At 37.8% G+C, this 24,104-nt stretch overlaps 1 protein-coding gene across 12 annotated transcripts in view; it reads right to left on the reverse strand.

Annotated features, from left to right (window-relative positions):
• MAGI2 (membrane associated guanylate kinase, WW and PDZ domain containing 2) overlaps positions 1-24,104 on the reverse strand; it is a 1,464,809-nt gene that overhangs the window by 352,964 nt on the left and 1,087,741 nt on the right. For all 12 annotated transcript variants that reach the window (XM_027539773.1, XM_027539768.1, XM_027539771.1 and 9 more), the window contains one exon: positions 18,199-18,256. In XM_027539773.1, the coding sequence (XP_027395574.1) occupies positions 18,199-18,256 (58 nt within the window). The remainder of the gene's footprint in view (positions 1-18,198; positions 18,257-24,104) is intronic.

Genomic DNA, 24,104 nt, shown 5'->3' on the forward strand with positions numbered 1-24,104 from the left:
CTCCAGGAGTTCACTCAGACTCACGTCCATTGAGTCAGTGATGCCATCCAGCCATCTCATCCTCTGTTGTCCCCTTCTCCTCCTGCCCCCAATCCCTCCCAGCTTCAGAGTCTTTTCCAATGAGTCAACCCTTCGCATGAGGTGGCCAGTACTCAATAAATGCTACCATGCTTCATCAAACATTTGTTTCTCAAATGGTCTTTGCTGGGCACTGTGGTAGGGGGTGCAGGGATGGGCAAAGATCAATCAGACACACAGACTAGCAGGGGAGATAAAATAGAAACAAAAAGAGCTATAAAATAGGCTTTCCATAATATGATGTGTGCCTTACAGTGTTTTGAAAGTATAAATTTTAAAAGCACTAGTTCAAAGACTAATGTTTTAAATATATTTTATTTTTAAAAATGAGCTTTGGATAAATGGAATAATTAAATCCATTTCACTTGGAGCATTAAAAAAAAAAAGAAAGAAAGAAACAGACTAATAGAATCCTGCCTCTTGAAAGATTTCTTCCCAGTTCTAACACTTAAGTGATCATTTTATTCCTGTGGATGCTCATTCATTATTCCCTACTGTTCCTGAGGGAAATGTAGATTTGCTTTATGAATGTGGGTGGGAAGATTGAGTCACTCACATGTTCTTTTGCTCTTTCTGGACATGAGGGTGTCTGATCTGGGGTCATAGCGTCCAGGTGGGAGGTAGACTCATAGCCAACTGAGAAGAGTATTCTTACATTGGTGCTGAAACTCTCACAGCTAAGGAGTCTGCTCCCCATCCCCCTCCAGGCAGAGCTTCCCAAATGTGGGTATATTTTCAGATAAATGAGCTCTCTTCTCTTCCCCAGTACTTCCCCATTAAGACACTGACTTGTAATATGTAATGTGTATTTTATGTGTATCTTTTATAGAAGTGGGACTCATCACCTAGCCATTACTATTCACCAATTACATGGGCAAACTTGATATTTTACTCTCAGCAGAAATGACATTGTGCCCTATCATTCATGTCATGAAGCCCCAGGACCTACCAGTTATGTAGACTCATTTTCCAAAATTGCCAGTAGGCATGCATTTAAAAACGTTTTCTATCCATTTCTTCTCATTTTCATAAAACATCTGTCTTAAATTTTATTGCTGGGTGTAGGAGGAGGTTATTGTTATCGTAGGTATTGCTAACCTTTTGCTTCTAGATTGAGCAAAAGTAGTGAGTTATAAACTTAGAGGTATGATAGAGTTTATCTAGAAGAAAACTAAACGACAACACTATTTCGACATCTTTCTGTATTGAGACAAAACTAGATAAACTGCTCCTCCACTGGTATCTGCCAACTCTGACTCATTGACTTCAGTCTTTCAAGTCTCATATACACATTCGTCAATGTATCAGTGTGTAACACACTGGGAACACAGAAATGGATGCAATACAACCCTTTCACCAAGGAGGTCTATATTCCAATGGGGAAGACATACGACGTTTGTCTGCCTGGATTTGTCTAGGACTACAGGCTTTCCCAGGGTGTGGGACTTTCTTTGCTAATACCTGGACATTCCTAGGTAAATTGGGATGAGCTGGTCACTGTATAAGCAGCCAGAAAATTTGTATGCACAAAGTGAGGACTCAAAAGAAAAGACAACTGAATCTGGGGGTTCGGGAAATTTCACAAGGGAAGTGACTCTTGAGCAGATTCTAGAAGGACAGATGTATTTTCCCAGATGGAGAAAAAGACATTTCAGGAAGAGAATAGTGGATTCAAAAGTGTTCAGGAACAAATTCTATCCTGCTCAGTGAGAGGACAGGGATGGTGCCTACACCTACTACATTTCCGTGTGGGTGGTGGTGTGGGAGCAGGGGTGTGGGGGAGGGGATGAGTGATGGGACAGGAAGAATACTTCCAAGTCATGGGACGAGGTTCTATTTTGTTTCAAAGTCTCTGTACTTCCACTATGGCTTTAGTCTAAAGGATGATCGCAGCTTTGAAAACTTTCTATTCTGGAAGATGTGCCTGTTTCCTGAACATGGGCAGATTAGAGAATGAGTTTCACCATATTAGTCACATGGGAAGAATCGTGATATTCCCTCAAATTCTCAACCATTTCAGCATTATTTACTGTACCTCCAATGCACTGGTCATTCTTCTTACCTGGTGTTATGAGAATGAGCAAGATGCTCTGTGACTATGAAGAATCTATTACCCAGGGAACTAGCCATTACAATGTGCTGGGAAGGGTGAGACTAGTCTGACTTGTAATATACTGGATTGAACTGGATTGCTATTTATTAACAACTTATGCATGAGCTATTGAAATGTGAAATCATGATATAACCCAAGTCTGGTGGTTGATGGTTTAGTCGCTAAGTCGTGTCTGACTCTTGAGATCCCGTGGACTATAGCCTGTCAGGTTCCTCTGTCCATGGGATTCTCAAGGCAAGAATACTGGAGTGGGTTTCCATTTCCTTCTCCAGGGGATCTTCCCGACCCAGGAATCCAACCTGGGTCTCCTGTATTGCAAGCAGATGATTTACCAACTGAGCTATGAGGGAGGCCCCAGCCGAAGTCTGCTGAATCCCAAAAATATAATTAAGAATTATAAACCTGTGCATACATGTCACTCATACATAATGCTAGAAACACACAGCCATGGGTACAAGCATACTTTGGGTCTGACATCAAGGAGAGTCAGAGAAGTGAGGGATCATGAAGGCAACACCACTAATGCCTAGGATTATCCAGGAAGGAGGGGTCAGTGAAAAAGCGCTAGTGAGGGGAGACAGACACGACTTGGAACAAGACTGTGTAGATCTTGAAAGTCAACGTAACAGGAAGATAATTCCCACTTTATAGAATAGCAAACCTCTCTAGGTTTCCAAGTCTAATATTTAGAGTGAGATAAAGATTAAAAAAAATATTATTCTTGACTACTGAGTCTTTGTTACTGTTTATATCAGAGAAAAACTAAATACACAGTTATTCCTTTTATAAGCTAGACAGTAATGCAGGAAGAATTATGAAACAAAACAAAATTAAAAGTACTTTTGATGCATCATAGGGAGAAAAGGCTCCTTTGCCAGACACCTAGAATCTGCACAGAATCTTTCAATACCTTGCATTAATAAGTGGCCATGTGGCCTGACTGGGCAGGAGCCTGTCATTCTGAGAAGATAAGGACCCTGGGAAGATAAGAAAGACATGGAAAAGAAGTAATGGGAAGAGATGATAAAGGTTCAGCAGAACCAAGAGCAAATACAGGTGGCAGTAAGGTGCTTCACTGTTGATTTTAATAGCTTGTTTTTTGGGAAAACTAGTGTTGAAGAGTTTTATATAATTAACACACTATGCCTAAAATTATGCCATTACAGGAAGATCAGAATTCTGGGATGACAGTTTCATGTATCTGTAACAGGGGATGTATTTTTATGTAACATGTTTCTTCCTTTCCACAATATACACACAAGGTTGGTGAATGTAGGCTCCCTCATTGGCCGAGCTTGTACTTTCCATTCTAAAGCTCCAAATAAAGATGGAATGCATGATGCTGGATATTTCAGAAGAACATTCCATCTTGCACCCTTTACAGTTACTTAATAGCTGTTCAGATTTAAATTCTATTTAATAGATACCACAATTTGTAGAAAGAAATAGTTGTCTGACAAATGAATGGCAGCCTTGTAATAAAAGAGGGCGTAATGGGAGAGTGGTAGGGAGCAGAGAGAGATGAGAACTAATATTTATTGAGTAAATACTATATGCCAAACCTTCAGGTAAACATGTTTCCTGCTTTTAATTGAGCTGCTGCTCAGAGAGGGTAAACAAGTTTTAGAAGTTCTCACAGAAAGAAGTAGATTCATGACTCACACCTGGCTCTGTGTAGTGCCAAATCCAACAATATTGATCGAGGTGCTTCTGACACAAATACACATTTACTTTTCAGTGATACTTCCTCTGTATATTTAGGCTTGGACTATTTTTAGTAATCTGTGACTACTTCAGGGTGGTTCTCAATTATCAGTGTGAGATCAGTGAAACTGGATCTCACAGAATTTTAAATTACAAGCTGGTTCTTGGAAGATAAAAATGTGAAAAATCAATTACTTTGATTATTGAATTATTTTTAAAGAACCCAGTGATTATGTGCATAGAAATAGGGACCGTATACATTTTATAAGAAAACACATGTACGTGTGTATATTTCATATGTCATGAAAAGTGAGAATAGGAATGAGAATGGGAATACAGGTGAGGGGCCAGGAGACCGGCTCTGGGTGACTTAATTTTCAAACCAGAGGAGTCTCCTCCGGGGGTTGCCTGTCAGCCTCACTTAGGGCTGATCCTCACTACTTTTCTTGAACTCTGTCTTTACCATCTCTGGAAATTGAACATGGGCCGCGTCTGGCCATTATGATGATGATAATAAGATTCTGCACTAACATTTATGGATGAGATTAGAGTTTTACGTGAGTGAGAATGGGGGATGGTCAATAATAACAACTACCTATGCCTTGTCTCAAACTTTGAAAAGGACATATTAGGTCCTGCTGAGGTCCAGTGATATGATAAGAAGTGAAAACACGGCACTTGCTCAATTACTTACAGAAAGCCCTTATGCGGTGACAAGGTGGAACCTCAAGCATGAGTAAGAATCCTCCCTCGGAGGCGCAGTGACAGCTGTGTGGCTAAGTGTGGGTTAGCCACGAACAGTAACACAGGTGAGAGGAGCCGCCTGTGCTCTGGTTTCCTCAGTCTCACGTAGATCTCTTGGACGTCACCAGAGGGAAAGCCACTTACAGTAAGTCTCAGTGATCATTCTCTATTTTAACATCAAACCAACATTTGAAGTTTAAAACGCATTTGCAGGTTAAGTCTACTTCTCATTACCCTTGTAAAGTTCCCCTAATATCTCTGAATTACAATGGCCTCATCTAACTATCCTGCTCACCTCACAGGACTGTTTTGAAGAGAAATAGATGAAAGTGTTTAACATGAAGCACTGTATAGATTTTTATATTATCTGGTGGTACTCAGAGTATGGGAGTCAAGTGTAACTTAAATACCAACAGCATCAAGTCTTTTAATTCCTGTCCCAGGCTCCAACTCCATTTCTACTGCCTATGAGGTTGATGGTCTGGCTTAAGTTTTTCTGTCTGTAAAACATGAATAATATCTAACATAAAGTGTTGTTGTAATGACAAAATAAGTTATGTAAAATGCCGAATACATAAAAAGTACTTAGTAGATGGTAGCTATTAATATGATTTTCCTGGCTTGACTGATAGTTGTTTATTATTTATGTATTAAGTCAATGCCCCCAACTAACTAATGGTACAGAAAAAAGAAAGACAATCATTCCCATCATTTTATCTGAAAATCCTATGTTTGAGATGCCCAATTGAAACTGGAGAAAGTGAAGTGAGAATAAAAAGAGGGACTTTGTCAATCTCTATATATGAGTGTTGGGCTAAATAGAAATTTGAACTAAGCTCTTTACATTGTGACAGACTCAATAAGTGTCACTTAATAAGCTTTTGGAAACCAAATACCTAATGGTGAATTTCACCTGGACTAGATTAATGAAATAATAATTTTATTGGCCTATCACAGCAAATCCAGATAAGCTCAGCCATAGGACAGAACTTTTCCCTGATAATTTTAAATTTCATCTTATTTAGCTAGACTGAATATACAAAATTTGGTAATGAAAAGTTTGTTATCTATCTCTTATATTGTTAGCTGTCTATGGTAACATAATTTCACCAAGGTAAATAAAGTCATCTGTTAAACACAGTAATACAAAAGTAATGGGTAGCCTTTCCCTTCTTTAGGGGATCTTCCCAACCCGGGGATCAAATCCAGGTATCCCACATTGCAGGTGGATTCTTTACCCACTGAGCCACAAGGGAAGCCCAAGAATACTGGAGTGGGTAGCCCTTCCCTTCTGCAGGGGATCTTCCTGACCCAGGAATCGAACTGGGGTCTCCTGCATTGCAGGCAGATTCTTTACCAACTGAGCTATCAGGAAAGCCCCTTAACAATGTCACCTTGTACTATAAAAAACAAAAAACAATATTCCCTTCAAATGTCTTCACCTCTGACAGTGATGAGAAAAATATCTCACCTGACTTTTTGTCTATAAGCTTCTATTTATACCACTGACTTTTTATTTAATGATAATTAGTTTCATATCTGTAGATATAAAATACATTGTAGATATCAAATACAATGTATTCATGACAATATACTGTCAGAGCTTTGTAAGGAGATTCTATTATAATAATCCACTCTTTTTGGAAGTCTTTCGTTAACATTCACATGATGGGATTGTTAAAATCATTAAAATAAAATAAAAGAATGGTAATATATGTTATTGTCTAGCCAAATAACAAGCAGAAATGGAAAGAAAATGCTTTTAAATTTTAAGTAAGTCTTTGATCAGCAGGCATAATGAGAAAACAACGAGGCTTAACACGGGAGAATGGCCAAATTTATCCTTGTTAACACAAGGTGCAGTGGATGTTCCCGGAACTAGAACTCTTAGCAACCACCCAATCCAAACCACTCATTTAACAGATAGAAGCCAGAGAGGTTAAGTGTAATTTTCTACTAGCCTGTAAATTCAAAACCATGGATGCAAAAAAGGACAAACTATTACTAACATTATGGTCTGTGACACAAAATCAATTTTGAAAAACGTTACCTGAATAGTAAAAGAGATGAAATTATAGTTTTCATGTGGGGGCAGCTGACCGTCTTTTGTTATATTCATAATAATGTACACATCAATCTACTGCTTCTTCTGTTTCACTAGATTTCTTCATCTGTCTGACAGCCTCTCTCTGAGCTGAATGTGATTCTAGTTTTGTATCCATTAAAGATCTAAAAGACCTAAATGCCAGCCAACCGGTTTAATTCCAGAGAGAATTCTTTTCCAACACTAAAGGAAAAAACAGCAATGTTGTTTCAGTATGCTAGTCTCCAACATGACATGATGCTGAGGGATTTTTAGGATAATTCTGACTCTATCCAATTTTTCACTTCATGTGCTAACTTCAGAACTTAGTCTAAGATATGGCTCCAAAGTATGTGGTGATACAGACTGGTAGCATGAGACAATTTGTAGTTCATTCACAAGAAACCTAACATATTTAATCCAGACAGAGATTAATAAACTGTACAAGCTAACTATTTCACAAATTACGGAATGATGACAATAATTTACTTGTTATTATAACATTACCTTGGCAAGAGCCAAACAGAATTATCCAGTGAAAGATGGTGGCAGTTTTCTCTGGGTCTGGCCTAGCAATGACCTACACAGAACAGAAATAGGCGATCCCTCCTCCATCAGGAGAGACAGCACATCTCACAACACCCTAGGACCTCTCAGTGAAAAAATGACACTCCCCACATCTACCTGCTCACACTCCTCTCAGAGCATTGCCTGAAACTCCCTTGAGCAACAAGGCCCAATTGCAGACTGTCCTCCCTTCCTTCACCATGGCCATTCTCCAGTTCTCATGGTCCTACAGAAAAGATGGAATAGAAGGAGAGAGCATGGTCCCTCCCTGGGAGCACGCAATGGTGTTTCCAGTTATGACCATTCTCGTCATCTCTCCTTGGGATAATAAGGGCTCAGGGATATTGCTGCCTCTACCACTCAGTTCACCTGCTGTGTGCTAGCTGTTGTGTTCAAACTCTCCAGAAGTATCTAAATGAGAGATTAATTTATTTCACAAAAAAATGTTTCAAGACAAACAAACAGTTTACATTACATTCATGTTTTCATTACACACATTACATTTTTTTCCTTTTTTCTTTTATTTAACTTTACAATATTGTACTGGTTTTGCCATATATCAAAATGAATCTGCCACAGGTATACATGGGTTCCCCATCCTGAACGCTCCTCCCTCCTCCCTCCCCATACCATTCCTCTGGATCGTCCCAATGCACCAGCCCCAAGCATCCAGTATCGTGCATCGAACCTGGACTGGTGACTCATTTCATATATGATATTACACATATTTCAATGCTATTCTCCCAAATCATCCTACCCTCTCCCTCTCCCATAGAGTCCAAAAGACTGTTCTATACATCAGTGTCTCTTTTGCTGTCTCGTACACAGGGTTATTGTTACCATCTTTCTAAATTCCATATATATGTGTTAGTATACTGTATTGGTGTTTTTCTTTCTGGCTTACTTCACTCTATATAATCGGCTCCAGTTTCATCCACTTCATTAGAACTGATTCAAATGTATTCTTTTTAATGGCTGAGTAATACTCCATTGTGTATATGTACCACTGCTTTCTTATCCATTCATCTGCTGATGGACATCTAGGTTGGTTCCATGTCCTGGCTATTATAAACAGTGCTGCAATGAACATTGGGGTTCACGTGTCTCTTTCCCTTCTGGTTTCCTCAGTGTGTATGCCCAGCAGTGGGATTGCTGGATCATAAGGCAGTTCTATTTCCAGTTTTTTAAGGAATCTCCATACTGTTCTCCATAGTGGCTGTACTAGTTTGCATTCCCACCAACAGTGTAAAAGGGTTCCCTTTTCTCCACACCCTCTCCAGCATTTATTGCTTGTAGACTTTAGGATCGCAGCCATTCTGACTGGTGTGAAATGGTACCTTATAGTGGTTTTGATTTGCATTTCTCTGATAATAACAAGTGGTGCTGGGAAAACTGGTCAACCACTTGTAAAAGAATGAAACTAGAGCACTTTCTAACACCATACACAAAAAATAAACTCAAAATGGATTAATGATCTAAACTTAAGACCAGAAACTATAAAACTCCTAGAGGAGAACATAGGCAAAACACTCTCCGACATACATCACAGCAGGATCCTCTATGACCCACCTCCCAGAATATTGGAAATAAAAGCAAAAATAAACAAATGGGACCTAATTAAACTTAAAAGCTTCTGCACAACAAAGGAAACTATAAGCAAGGTGAAAAGACAGCCTTCAGAATGGGAGAAAATAATAGCAAATGAAGCAACAGCTAATCTCAAAAATATACAAGCAACTCCTACAGCTCAATTCCAGAAAAATAAATGACCCAATCAAAAAATGGGCCAAAGAACTAAATAGACATTTCTCCAAAGAGGACATACAGATGGCTAACAAACACATGAAAAGATGCACACATTACATTCTTCACTAACATTTTCAAAGAAAAGAAAAGATGATGCTGGAATAATAATTATTTTGTCTTTTAAAGACAAAAAGATAACTGCTATCAAAGTGATTAGCTCATTGTTATTTGTAAAAGTCCACTTGCAGTTAAATCTATTTAAACTTCTAGGTTCCTAAGACGTTTTTTTAACTTCGAACCAGAGGATTTGCTAAAACAAGGCAGTTTATCAGCTTAAAAGTTGCTAACAAAAATATATCCAATTACAGAGTTGAGTTTTCTTTCCTTCAGGTGAAAAGACATTCAGGAGAAGGAAAGGCAACTGGAATACAAAATAAGTTTTGGTCATATTAAAATGAATCAGCAACAGGGAAATACCTTCCAGGATGAAAAATTATCTCTAACTTCATGAAAAGGCTTGATGAGGGGCATATACCCAGGTCTTGACTGGATGATAATAGTAAGAAGGGAGACTGGACATGAGACATCATTTTGTTTTGAAAGAATCATAGTTTAAAAATATTTGACAGACTTTGGCAAAAAGAGCAGAAGAAAGCATACGTTTTTCCACCAAACTGTGGCTGAAGTGCAGTGTTAACAAAGTAGATCAATAGCCAGTTGAAATACATACTATAAGTAAGTAGTACAGAGGGGTAAGTAAGAATTATCAGTGGCAAACTATCAGAAATGCTAACATAGTGTAAAGAACATGTATGTAAACTTAGGAGATCCCTCACAATAAGGTTTGATGCTTGTCTTCTCCAGGCAGAAAGGAGTGATGCCACATACTTTGAAGTTGACCTGGATCAGCCAGAAGAGGTAAAAATGTAATAACTTAGTAAAAAAGAACCGAATATAGTTTGGTTAGAAATAGAATATCGTATGTTTATTTCAATAGTCTTCTTCTCTTCATTGAACTGTGAAGTTAATTGATTTATGCTTGTTTAATAAACATGAGAAACATTTCATAAATTATAAAGTTAATGTTAATGTAAAACATATTGAAAGGTCTTTCTTAGCTCTCCATGCATCAGATGATAGCTGCAGCCTTACTAGGAGTCTGTTCATTGAGAACTCACTTAACTCCTCAGAGATTTGGTTCCCTCAATCTCTGGGACAATGGATGTGAAAGTAGTTGAAAGTAAAAATAGTGTCTTAAACATCACTGTGTTATTAAATAAATCCTTTCATCACTAATAGTTTCTTTGGAAATTACCCTGAAACCTCAGCCCCTCTGGAAGACACAGAAATATCATACTCTGCAGTCCTTGCTTCATCATTTTCAGTGGGCTTATGGAAAAAGTACCAGAAATGGTATTTTTTATTCAATGTGGCACACTCTAACCATGAGATTAAGTTATATGTTTCTTACAAATAAAATAATCATCCTTAGAATTATTCACTTTTGGGGGTGCATTGTATCATGAAAAGACTCTGATGCTGGGAGGGATTGGCGGAAGGAAGAGAAGGGGACGACAGAGGATGAGATGGCTGGATGGCATCACTGACTCGATGGACATGAGTATGAGTGAACTCTGGGAGTTGGTGATGGACAGGGAGGCCTGGTGTGCTGCGATTCATGAGGTCGCAAAGAGTCGGACATGACTGAGCGACTGAACTGAACTATCATAAAAGGCCTCCCTGGTAGCTCAGACAGTAAAAAATCTGCTTGCAATGCAAAAGACCTGGGTTCTATCCCTGGGTTGGGAAGATCCCCTAGAGAAGGGAATGGCTACCCACTTCAATATTCTTGCCTGGAGAATTCCATGGACAGACAGAGCCTGGCGGGCTACAGTCCATGGGTCACAAAGAGTCAGACATGACTGAGCGACCAAAACTGCTACTGTATCAAGAAAGAACTGAAAAAGCATGTAATTCCAAAAAGGAGAGTCCTTAGCTATGTCATTGGGATACATAAGATAAAATATAATTAACATTTGTTCAGCACTTCCTATATACCTGTTAGGTGCTAAGGCTTCCCTAGTGGCTCAGATGGTAAAGCATCTGCCTGCAGTGCAGGAGACCCAGGTCAGATCCCTGGGTCAGGAAGATCCCCCGGAGAAGAAAATGGCAACCCACTCCAGTATTCTTGCCTGGAGGTTTCCATAGACAGTACACTCCATGGAGTCACAAAAAGTCAGATATGACTGAGCAACAAATATTTTCACTTTCACCAGCTGTGTAATGAGACTGCCTAGATTCAAATTCCAGCTTTATTATTTAGTACTTGTAGAAATAGCTACATCTCAGTTATTTTTATCTTTTTATCTTTATTTTCTATTTCATTATCTATAAAATGGGGATAGTAACATAGACTTCACAGTTTGTTTTATTTTGATTAAATGAGTTAGTAATATGTATAGTACTTAGAATACTGACTGGCATGTAGTAGATGCATAATACAATTTCTTCTTCTCCTTTTCCCTCTCTCCTTTCTGATCCCCATCCTCCTCCCCATCTTCCTTCTCCACAATCTGTGTACTTAAGATCTCACAACCAGAAACTTGCAGGGCTGGTATACTGTGAAATGCTGCCACCCATGTTCTTGGCCACTAAGTGATAACTGATACGACCAAATGCTACTGACAAGATTTAGAGCTCCCTTTAAAATGTAACTGAGCAACTTCATCAACAGTGCATTTCAGTTTAACATCTTCTATTACACAAGTTTGTTAAGCTGGTGAAAGGATTCTTTTTTAAATAGCTGTTTAAAAGCATCAGAACAGTGTGCTAATTTTTGAAGATTGAAGAAAAAATTGAAAGTTTGAAAAAATCTTTCAATTCAGGAAAAAAATTCTCTAAGAAAAGGCAAGATTTTAAAAGGATATACTTTTGTGTTGACTTCTAATTGGAAATCAATGCACGATACTGGATGCTTGGGGCTGGTACACTGCAACGACCCAGAGGGATGGTACGGGGAAGGAGGAGGGAGGAGGGTTCAAGATGGGGAACACGTGTATACCTGTGGCGGATTCATGTTGATATATGGCAAAACCAATACAATATTGTAAAGTTAAAAAATGTAATAAGTTAAAAAAAGATATGTAATTTAGATATATCAATTAGATATATCCTTTTACATATATGCTGACTTTTCAAAAATTCTGAACTTAGAAAGTGTTTTCTTGGAATATTTAGAGAACTACTCAAAGGCATGAAGGAGGAAAACATTGTTAAGATAATGTTGTTGAGTTAAAATCCCCTCTAACCACTTTGCAACTTGCTACATCATGACAAATACTCATCATTAACCATGAAATGAATGCAATTCTCCTTTCACATTCAATGTTATATTGGAGATATTATACAGTATCTTTCATACATTCTGGAACTGCACACAAATAACATTTCATAGTAGCAGATGTGTGACATCACATGAAAACTTGTAAAACCTTTACATGAAAATCACATCTGTCAGTCTCCACCATTATCTTAACTGTTAGTTGTATGGTTTGCTTCTCCGTCTGTGCCAGAGAAGGCAGCTTTGCATGAAAACTGTTCCAGGAAATTGTGTCTTCTGGGAGAGCTAGTTAAGCAAATTGTGTAACTGCCATTGAAACCAAAATGCACCCAGCAGACATAATTTCACAAAAGAGGAGAAAAAAAACCACATTTGTACAAAAGTCACAGCTGTTCAACTCTACATTTTGTACTTTTTTCATTAAAAAATTCCCTTTCTTTATGAACAGTGACAGTTACATTTCTAGTTAGCAACTTTAGGACTTTTTAATACATTGCTAAGTCCTGTACTATCATGGATTTAGTGTCAAGAAAAATAGGGCTAACCTCTTTCTGTGGCTAAACTGAGCAGAAATGTGGTCTGTCTGTCCTGTCTGCAGATGAAATAAGAAAATATGCTGAGTGAGCCTCACTGTTCTTCAAAATACAGAGCTGCGTGGCTGCTTCTGTAGCTCCAAATGAGGGCCAACATCGCTATGCTGGGGCCCTCACAACATGGAATCCTCTTTGTTCAGGACTTTCCAGTCTTGCTCTTGGGGGCCAGAGTCTCTGGGACCACTCTCAAGCCATGGGTGATGGAATTGGTGGCTCACAATGAGTGAGTCAGAAGTCAGCCTGCTGGGGCTGTGTGCAACGTGACCACCACTGTCTGTCACCCTCCTGTGATACCACTAGAGGGGAGCCAGGGAGGAGATGTTCTTTGGGGACCCTCTATTCCTCTCCAGTGATGAGCTGCAGAAGCTTATTCAGACCATGACATGAGGATTATGAACACTACATTTATGGGATGCATTTCAAGCAAGAGTTTGGACTCTGGGCTCTACAGTCACAGTGCCTGGGCCCATTCCTATCAATAATGTGATGCTGGGTAAGTTACTGAACTTCTTCAGCCAGAGTTTCCCCATATGTCAATTTAAGACAATTTACCTTGTTATACTATTGTTCAATTGCTCAGTCATGTCCAACTCTTTGCCACCCTATGGACTGCAGTAAGCCAGGCTTCCCTGTCCTTCACTATCTCCCAGAACTTGCTCAAACTCATGTTTGTTGAGTCGATGATGCCACCCAACCATCTCATCCTGTTACCCCCTTCTCCTCCTGCCTTCAATCTTTCCCAGCATCAGGGTCTTTTCCAATGAGTCAGCTCTTTGCATCAGGTGGCCAAAGTATTGGAGCTTCAGCTTTAGCATCAGTCCTTCCAATGAACATTCAGGGTATATTTCCTTTAGGATTGACTGGTTGGATCTCCTTGCAGTCCAAGGGACTCTCAAGAGTCTTCTCCAACACCACAGTTCAAAAGTATCAATTCTTCAGCGCTCAGTCTTCTTTATGGTACAACTCTCACATCCCTACATGACTACTGGAAAAACTATAGCTTAGGCTATACAGACCTTTGTTGGCAAAATGATGTCTCTGCTTTTGAATATGCTCTCTAGGTTTGTCATAGCTTTTTTTCCAAGGTGTCTTTTAATTTCATGGCTACAGTCACTGTCCATAGTGATTTTTGAGCCCAAGCAAATAAAGTCTTTCACTGTTTCCATTTTTTCCCATCTGCCATGATGTGATGGGACCAGATGCAATGATGCAATGATGCAATGATACTTACATGATAATGATGATAATTTCTTCTGAGTTTTAAATATATTAAACCTGTAATCTTAAAACTGGATTTGCCCAGGACAAAATTATGACACAGCAAGTTAAAGCTACCAGTAGTGGTCAAAGTTTATTCAGCCCAGGTTTTCCAGTGTCAAGTTGTATATACACTTTCCTGCTGTTGACTGCGGGAGTCCTATTGGTTTATCTGTGGCTGGCAGGAATGAGTGTTTGTGCAACTGCCAGAGGCACAAGGTTTCTTTCAATCTGATATTCACTGCTGATGTCTGCTCTACAACTTCTCCTCCTAGTTGTTGGTCTGTCTGAAGAGTAACTGCTGAGTTAGACTTCTAAAGTCCTTGCATAGGCTTTTTTACCACTTGGTGGGAGGATGGAATGTTTTCCATATTTTGTAACCTGTTCTCTAATTGTGTAATGGGGTATGCAATTAAATACCAAAAATGATAGCTCTCCAGAGAACCCATTATATAATGTAAACACACAATGTTTACAAGTTGAGGTACTTCAATTATTTTGATGATTTTTTCCCAAAAGACATTTTTAAGAAATATTGGCATACAGTTCTATTTAAAATTATCTGGAGGTCTGAATTACCTGTCTTAGTTTTTTGACTGGTCTGATACACACACACATGCTTAATTTTTGGTATTGGTATACCTATGGAATCATGTAATGGGGAAAAAGCCATGACAAATAGTAGAATTGGATGCAACCTGAAGGAAGTTAAACTATTAGACTCACTATGATTGTACCCAGAGGCTTCCCTGGTAGCTCAATGGTAAAGAATTTGCCTGCCATTGCAGGAGATGTGGGTTCAATCCCTGGGTCGGGAAGATCCCCTGGAGAAGGAAATCCCACTCCAGTATTCTTGCCTAAAGAATCCCATTGACAGAGGAGCTTGGCAGGTGACAGTCCATAGGGTTGCAAAAGAGCTGGACCCGACTTAGCGACTAAACAACAATAACAATGACTGTATTTCAGACCTCACAATCACTTGAAATCTAAAAGTATTAAATGTTGTTGTTGCTGCTGCTGCTGCTAAGTCGCTTCAGTCGTGTTCAACTCTGTGCGACCCCAGAGATGGCAGCCCACCAGGCTCCCCCGTCCCTGGGACTCTCCAGGCAAGAACACTGGAGTGGGTTGCCATTTCCTTCTCCAATGCATGAAAGTGAAAAGTGAAAGTGAAGTCGCTCAGTCATGTCTGACTCTAGCGACCCCATGGACTGCAGCCCACCAGGCTCCTCCATCCATGGGATTTTCCAGGCATAAGTACTGGAGTGGGGTGCCATTTAGTCTGATTTAATTATATAAGATATAACTAACTAAATTATGAGTAATTTTCTGACTTTGGTGATTATACATGAAACATGAAGTGGAGAAATATAGAAAGAAATGTGTTGTGCTGTGCTTAGTGGCTGTTGTATCTGACTCTTTGTGACCCTATGGACAATAGCCCACTAGGCTCCTCTGTCCATAGGGATTTTCCAGGCAAGAATAATGGGTGGGTTGCCATGCCCTCCTCCAGGGTATCGTCACAACCCAAGAATTAAACCTAGGTCTCCCACACTGCAAGCAGATTTTTTTTACCATCTGAGCCAGCAGGGAAGCCCAAGAATACTGGAGTGGGTAGCCTATCCCTTCTCCAGGGGATTTTCCCAACCCAGGAATCGAACTGGGGTCTCCTGCATTGCAGGTGAATTCTTTACCAGCTGAGCTACCGGGAAAGCCAATGGAAAGAAATGTAGTTTAAGCAAAAACAAATACAAAGTAAACCATATGAAGTGTAATGACACTGAGAACCATTTCCTTTTAGGGTTATAGCTAATGTCCAATTCAATAATTTAACTACCAGCATCAGATCTTTCCTTGAAGAACAGACACCTCAATGAACAAGAAGGTAGGAAGCATTGCTTTCTGATATGCGAGTCTCTCACCTCTTTGATAGATATTTAAGCAGAGAAGGAAGGTTTGAGTTAAATATTGTTTTGTACATTGGAAATCAGCTTGAAAGCAGTTGAGGACATGGAAGAAGAATCAGAAAATTTCAAATGGGGAAAGGGTCAGAAAATCATGTCCCCCAGGCCAAGTTTGTCTAGCCATCTATTTTTGCTAATAAAGTTTTATTGAAACATAGTGACACCCATTCATTTGAAGTAGCATCTATGGTTGTTTTCAACAACAACAGAATTGAATAGCTGTGACAGATGCCATTTGGCCCCCTAAAATATTTGCTATATGGCTTTTTATGGAGTTTCCCAATATCTAAACTTAGGCAAGCGTTCTTGTTTGATAAATTATGTAAGGAAGTGTATTACAGATGAGATCTGGTGTATCACATACTTCTGTTCTCTTTCCTCCCATTGAACTACCTTGAATTTCAGATGTAATAGGTTTAAGCAAGGGATAGTCTGATTCAACAATTAAGACAAGATAACACTTATTGGGGTGCTGCAGTCCATGGGTTAGTAAAGAGTCAGACACAACTGAGTGACTAAACTGAACACTTATTGAAAATCTTTTAACGTTGACAAAATTAACCAGCAGTTGCAACTATAGTAGTATTAAAATATATATGTATTTTAATTGATGAGCAATGTAATGGGACTAGAAGCCTTAGAACTATCTAAAAGTGATTTTCCTTTATTTTTGCAATTAGTGATACCTCCAAGTATTTATCTTAATTTTTGCATGTATTGAGTGTCTACATGACCTTAGATACTATGTTAGAAAACTGCATTTGGCAAATGAAGTAAATTCACCTTCACTGGAAATGACTGTGGTGCCAAAATTCACTTGAGATGATAGCTCAAAACAAGTGTTCATGAAGGAGATGCTCAAGGGCGTGAGCACACAGGCTGTCCTCATCAGCACCTCCCCAGTGGAGAGAAGGGCTTGACACTTAGTAAAAGCTCAGTAACGGTTTGACTATGGCTATAAAAACAATTTAACAATGATGTCATTAGTTTGCAACCATTTACCATCTAGATTATTATTGTTAAACAGAATATGACCGGAGGAAACAGATTTAGATCTTGATGGAGAGGGAGAACATTTTTAGTGTTTCAGCCTCTGTGTTTCGTGGGTATGTAGGTTTTGTTATTCACCCAAATAACATTAACAACATGATGCAATAAGTAAACTTTAAAAAACTGTCTATCAGAAAAGGGGTTATGGAAAAGTAACTTATGTACGTAACCTTTGAAAGTTATTGAATATTACTTGATTTTCCTAAAGAAAGATGTGTATATAATTGAATCCTTAATAGGGGCTTTATCCTGAATAAAAGGATGCATAGAGTGGTAACTCATTATTCTACAACCTCCAATAGATAAATACATATATATTTTATGTATTAAAATATATTATGTATTAGATATTTATATATGTTAAAATAAATACATATATATTTTAATAATACTATAGCTGCAACTCCTGGTTAATTTTGTCAATTAATTGTCAATTAATTGTCAATTGTTAAAAGATTTTCAGTAAGTGTTCAGTTCAGTTTAGTCGCTCAGTCCAATTTACAGAAAAACCCTCCTGATTTAAAATGAGGCCTTAAAAGACAAAGAAATCTAAATTTTATTTCATCCCTCAACTGAAAAATATGGTTGCTTCATTTAACTGACTTTGAAATCTGGTCTAATAGAACATCTCTATTGCACAACTAGTCAGCTCCCAACATTCTGATTGCAAAATGAAGGGCATTTACTTTGATATCTTTAATTATCACTCATTTAGAGGACAGTGTGAAAGACACTTTTCCAATTGGTGTTTTAGAATCATGAGTCAAAGGGAAAGTATGACAAATTAGCCAGCTGGAGAGGCAAGAGACAGCTAGCTAGTGCTGCTAGAGTCTTTGTGGGTACTTCAAAGTAAGATGAAAGGGGAATAAAAGGACTGTTAGCCACACATGCACAATAAATGGAATACTAACACAATTTCACAACACATTAATAACAAGTTAATATCAAACTTAGAGACTTACTCGACATAATAAGTGCCATATATGGGATCATCGATTTTTTCCCAGCCATATGGAAGCTCTGAAAAATAAAGAGTTGTTTCTTTCAGTAAATAAGTAACAGATAACACTATTTTTAATAAGTGATATAATTTAATTGTACATATATTGCAGAAATAGTCTAACAAACTGGAATAAAGTATTCAGAGTCAGCACCAAATTTCAAATGCATATTGTAGGAACTATAAGAAACACTGACTTGAAATTAGCACTTTAAACACAGAACTCTCTTCTCTGTAGATATCCTGCTGGGTCTAGCTGTTTATCCCATGCCAAGCAGTAGAATGGCACATCATGTTATCACCACTCAAGGCAATGCAGAAGGCAAATCACTTTCCTGAAAGAGCACACAGCTTTCTCATTTATTTGTATTGTTAAAAGGAGCATTTCAGGATAAAGATTATAATTTCAAAATATATTTCTGAGAATAGCAAATTGTTTCTTATGACTGAAACAAAGAAATTACACATTCTCAATTGATATCCCACTATTCGAGATGGTTAGCTTACTGTTCTCTCTTCATGGGTCAGAATTTGAATGCTGCCAATAAACTCTCTGGGTATATTTTTGTATTAAGTCTAAATTTCTGAACATGCTTTCCTTGACAATATGGCTTATATTTTCAATGCTCCACAGCAAATTTTAATAACACACATTAAAATATCAACAATACAATAAAGGTTTCTTTAAGGAAAAACATGCTATTTGAAAACTAGGCTATGTGTTACGATACTGTTTTCAAATATACCAAGTCATTATAATTAATTCCTATAAATATGAAGAATATTATATTTTCCTCACACACATTAATAATATACATAACTTGAAGCTAAGTAAGATGTATTGACAAACTCTTAATAATATGTTTAAATGACACTTAAAAGTTTTATTATTATAAGTAGTAACACATGTTCATCATAGACAAGCACAGTTATAAAAAGAAAATTAGAATCACCTGCAATTCTGCCATCCAGAGACAATTTTTAGAGAAATTAGATAATATAGTCATATTATTTTTACAGCCTGGTATTTCTACCCAACAAATACTGAGGGCATCTTCAACATGAATGAGTGTTACTGCACAATATCACTTTGAAAGTGGCACAGCTGTTGTGTGAGGTGTGTTTAGAGCCTTGTGTAATCTCACCAGTCTTCCGTCATAGAACATCTGGGGCTTTTCAGTTATATGTCACCTGTGTTGGACTTACTAAAGCTTAAGTCTTCCATCATTTTCCCAATAACTTAGCCATGATAAATTCCTAGAGGAGAAATTTCCGGTTAAAGGGCATGCACACTTTTATGGCTTTTGATAAATCTCTATATCTATATTCACATTTTACTATCCCATTCACAAAAGAAACCAATTTATGACTTCATTGGGAATTTATGAGTGACTTTGGTTCTCTGTACCATCAAATTAAACACAGGTCCACAATTCCTCATCCAAAAATTTCTGGACAGAGTGGTTTTGAAATTCATAATTTTTCTGATTTTAGAAGGATAACATGATGCAAATGCCTTCTATTCTATAACAATCCAAGCAGAGTCCGAGAAAGCACTTAAAATTTTTTAAAGCCATGAATATTCAGGCAGCCCAAATCATGTGATTCTCACTAAGAGGCACAGAAAAGGACCCTTTCAAGTCAGTTACCACTGGTTTGCTGCCAGCATGCCCAGATCAGGTTACCTTTTGCTGCCACATGAGTTTATAAAAGGCAATTTTTAGAACTTTCAAATCTGGATATGCAGATAAAATATTATAAATTATTATTTAAAAATCAACCAAATTGTTTTTAAATAGCAGTTGATAGTTGTATTAATTTTTATTTCTTCATTCTTGGACTTTTTTTCCCTTTTGTACATTTCTTGCTTTTATAAATCAATTCATAATAGTTTTTTTTAATTTATGAAGAGTAACAATCCTTTATCACATGTTGCATACATGTTTTTAAGAGTTTAACTTTGTTGAACAGTCTCTTTAACACATGTTTTTTAAAATTTTATTTGGTAAATTCTCAGCGATTTCCTTTATGGTTTCTATTATTGGAGCTTCCCTTAAATACTAAAGATATTTTTCAAGTATTTTTTTTTTTTTACTATATAAAATCTAGGCTATGACCTGGCTTAATAATTCTTGGATTAGTAATGGATTAATATAATATACTTGGAGTAGTAACATATAATACCAAATTGTGAAGCACCTTAAGAACTTTTTCTTTCAAAATGGTAATAAGAATATTACTGAGTATTTACAATGTCCAGGTACTGATGGACTTTCCACGCACTGACACATTTTATCTTAACAATCATACAGGATTCAAAAACACTGTACTTTGGTTCCAGAGACCTTAGCCAATTCAGATATTAATATAGGCACTCTGTTTAATACAGCATCAGTTCAGTTCAGTTCGGTCACTTAGTCGTGTCCAACTCTTTGCGACCCCATGAATCGTAGCATGCCAGGCCTCCCTGTCCATCACCAACTCCCGGAGTTCACTCAGATTCATGTCCATCGAGTCAGTGATACCATCCAGCCATCTCATCCTCTGTTGTCCCCTTCTCTTCCTGTCCCCAATCCCTCCCAGCATCAGAGTCTTTTCCAATGAGTCAACTCTTCGCATGAGGTGGCCAAAGTACTGGAGTTTCAGCTTTAGCATCTCTCACATCCATACATGACCACTGGAAAAACCATTTGCTTGACTAGACAGACCTTTGTTGGCAAAGTAATGTCTCTGCTTTTCAATATGCTATCTAGGTTAGTCATAACTTTTCTTCCAAGGAGTAAGCGTCTTTTAATTTCATGGCTGCAATCACCATCTGCAGTGATTTTGGAGCCCCCCAAAATAAAGTCTGACACTGTTTCCACTGTTTCCCCATCTATTTCCCATGAAGTGATGGGACCAGATGTCATGATCTTTGTTTTCTGAATGTTGAGTTTTAAGCCAACTTTTCACTCTCCTCTTTCACCTTCATCAAGAGGCTTTTTAGTTCCTCTTCACTTTCTGCCATAACAATACTTAATTTAGACTAATGAGAATAACTATCCAGATAGTTTTTATCAAATTCCTCAAGCTACTGGAGAATTTGGCTATTAAAAAGAAAAATGCATTTGAAAGATATCTACTGAGTGCCTTTTGCTGCTGCTGCTGCTAAATCGCTTGTCATGTCCGACTTTGTGCGACCCCAGAGACGGCAGCGCACCAGGTTCCCCCATCCCTAGGATTCTGCAGGCAAGAACACTGGAGTGGGTTGCCATTTCCTTCTCCAATGCATTAAAGTGAAAAGTGAAAGTGAAGTCACTCAGTCGTCTCCGACTCCTAGCGACCCCATGGACTGCAGCCTACCAGGCTCCTCCATCCATGGGGTTTTCCAGGCAAGAGTACTGGAGTGGGGTGCAACTAAAGTGAAAGAATATACAGAGGACAATTGATATTATGAATGCGTGCGTGCATTAGTTGCTCAGTCGTGTCCGACTGTTGGCGATCCCATGGACTGTAGCCCGCCAGGCTTTTCTGTCCATGGAATTCTCCAGGCAAGAGTACTAGAGTGGATTGCCATTCCCTTCTCCATAGGAACTTCCCAACCCAGGGATCGAACCCTGGTCTCTTTCATCACAGGCAGATGTTTTACTGTTTGAGCTACAGGAAGCCCCGATATTACGAATATTTATTATTAATATGGCTGAATACATGGATTCATACATATAATAGGTCTAATATTACCCCATGTCTATAAAAATAAGTAAAACAATCATATTTACTAATATTTAGAGTAAAAGTCTAACATGGTTAGTTTTATATATATACTAGTCCTACTTAAAGGTGCTGTCAAATGGAAGCATTTCAAAGTTAAATTAAAAAAAACAACTTTTATACTATAAAACCTTTCCTTCAGTTATTCCTTATCTTTGGCTCATTTTTTGGCTCTTTTTTTGGGGGGGGTGTAAATTACTAATTCTAAGCTATGTATCCCCAAAGATCAGTTCAGTTCAGTCGCTCAAGTCATGTCGGACTCTTTGCGACCCCATGAATCGCAGCACGCCAGGCCTCCCTGTCCATCACCAACTCCCGGAATCACTCAGACTCACTCAGACTCACGTCCATCGAGTCAGTGATGCCATCCAGCCATCTCTTGCTCTGTCGTCCCCTTCTCCTCCTGCCCCCAATCCCTCCAAGCATCAGAGTCTTTTCCAAGGAGTCAACTCTTCACATGAGGTGGCCAAAGTACTGGAGTTTCAGCTTTACCAAGTATAGAGTTCACTGATTCTTTATCTTTGTGGATTTACAATGCCAAAGGTTCTGAGAACAATTCCTTGGTATTGTTTCCCATTTTCCATCATGAGGTAGTCATCAGGAGTTAGGGGGGAAATCTGGTTTGCATTTCATAAGATAATAACATAATTTATTTGCTTATGTCATATTTCCAAAATAGATTATTAATTCCTAAACAAAATTATATGCTATAAATACTTATATTTTAAGATGAACTATTAAGTGGTACTTAACTCACAGTTTGAAACAAAATAATACACTGTACCTCTAACTTGTTACAAAGAGCTGTCGCTCATTTCATTTATAATGCCTACAAAGGATTGATGGATGGATGTTACAAGAAACAAGTAATAGAATACATACATTGGTTCATTTGTAAATATGACAGAATAAGTATAAAAACCTACAACCAGTGTTTAAAATGGTGTGGGTGTGTGTATGTACATATATATGAATGTATATGTGTATGCATATATGTATATGCATATGCATATATGTGCACACAAAGATATTCTTTCTGAAAAGCAAAGGAAGGTCTATGCTAAAATGCTAACAAAAAAACTATAAGCTTTTTTCATTTTTAAGAAGACAAGTCATAATAATAATAAGTAATAATTGTTATAATAACAACAATAATAACTTGATTATTAACTGAGAAGTATACATTTATATGATGAAAAATTAAGAATCATCTTTCATTGTGAAAAGTAAGTTATTTGGAATTGAATTTGTTTTTTAAAAAAGACTACTTCTTTTTAAAATTAAGGGAACAAATGACAAAAAAGAATTTCCAATTTTGTACTATTTGCTCTGCCAAACAAGCATGCAGCTTGGAGCTCTTGGGTCCTGGGTTATTTAGAAAACTGTATCTGATAATATCTGACAAATTTACAGATGATTAAGGTCACACTAATGAAAGAATAACATATACTATGCAACAGAGAAAAATAAACACTTGAGATCTGCAAGGTTAATGCTGCATTAAGAACTGTTATAACTGAGATTTTCTTCAGGCCATGGAACCATGGAGAAAATTCAGTGATTAGATATTCTTATAGTAATCCACTCTGCAAATGTCTGTGCAAATGTCTAGGTTAACTTGCAGTCAGTCATATAAGCTTAGTAAAACTACAATAGAATAAAAAATTAAAGAGGCATCTAGTTCTGCCTGGTTTTTGCCACAGCTATCATGTTATACTTTTTATTTACTTGCTTTTCCCAATTACTGTTTATTTATCATCTATTTGTTAAGTCCATTTTCATTGCAGAAAACTGAGACTCCTTTATGCTAGCTAAAAAAAACAACAACAAAAAAACACATTTTTGATGGTAGAGATGAACTTATTTGTAAAGCAGAAATAGAGTCCCAAATGTAGAGAACCAACTTACGGTTAACAAGGCAGGAAAGGAAAAGTGAGATGAATTGGGACTGACATATATACACCACAGTGGATAAACAAGGTAACTAATGAGAACCTACCATAGAGCACAGGGAACTCTTCTCAATGCTCTGTGGTGACCTAAATTGGAAGGAAATCTAAAAAAGAGTGGATATATGTATATGCGCAACTGATTCACATTGCTGTACAGAAAGAAACT

This window comes from Bos indicus x Bos taurus, chromosome 4 (genome assembly GCF_003369695.1).
Source record: "Bos indicus x Bos taurus breed Angus x Brahman F1 hybrid chromosome 4, Bos_hybrid_MaternalHap_v2.0, whole genome shotgun sequence".
NCBI lineage: Eukaryota > Metazoa > Chordata > Mammalia > Artiodactyla > Bovidae > Bos > Bos indicus x Bos taurus.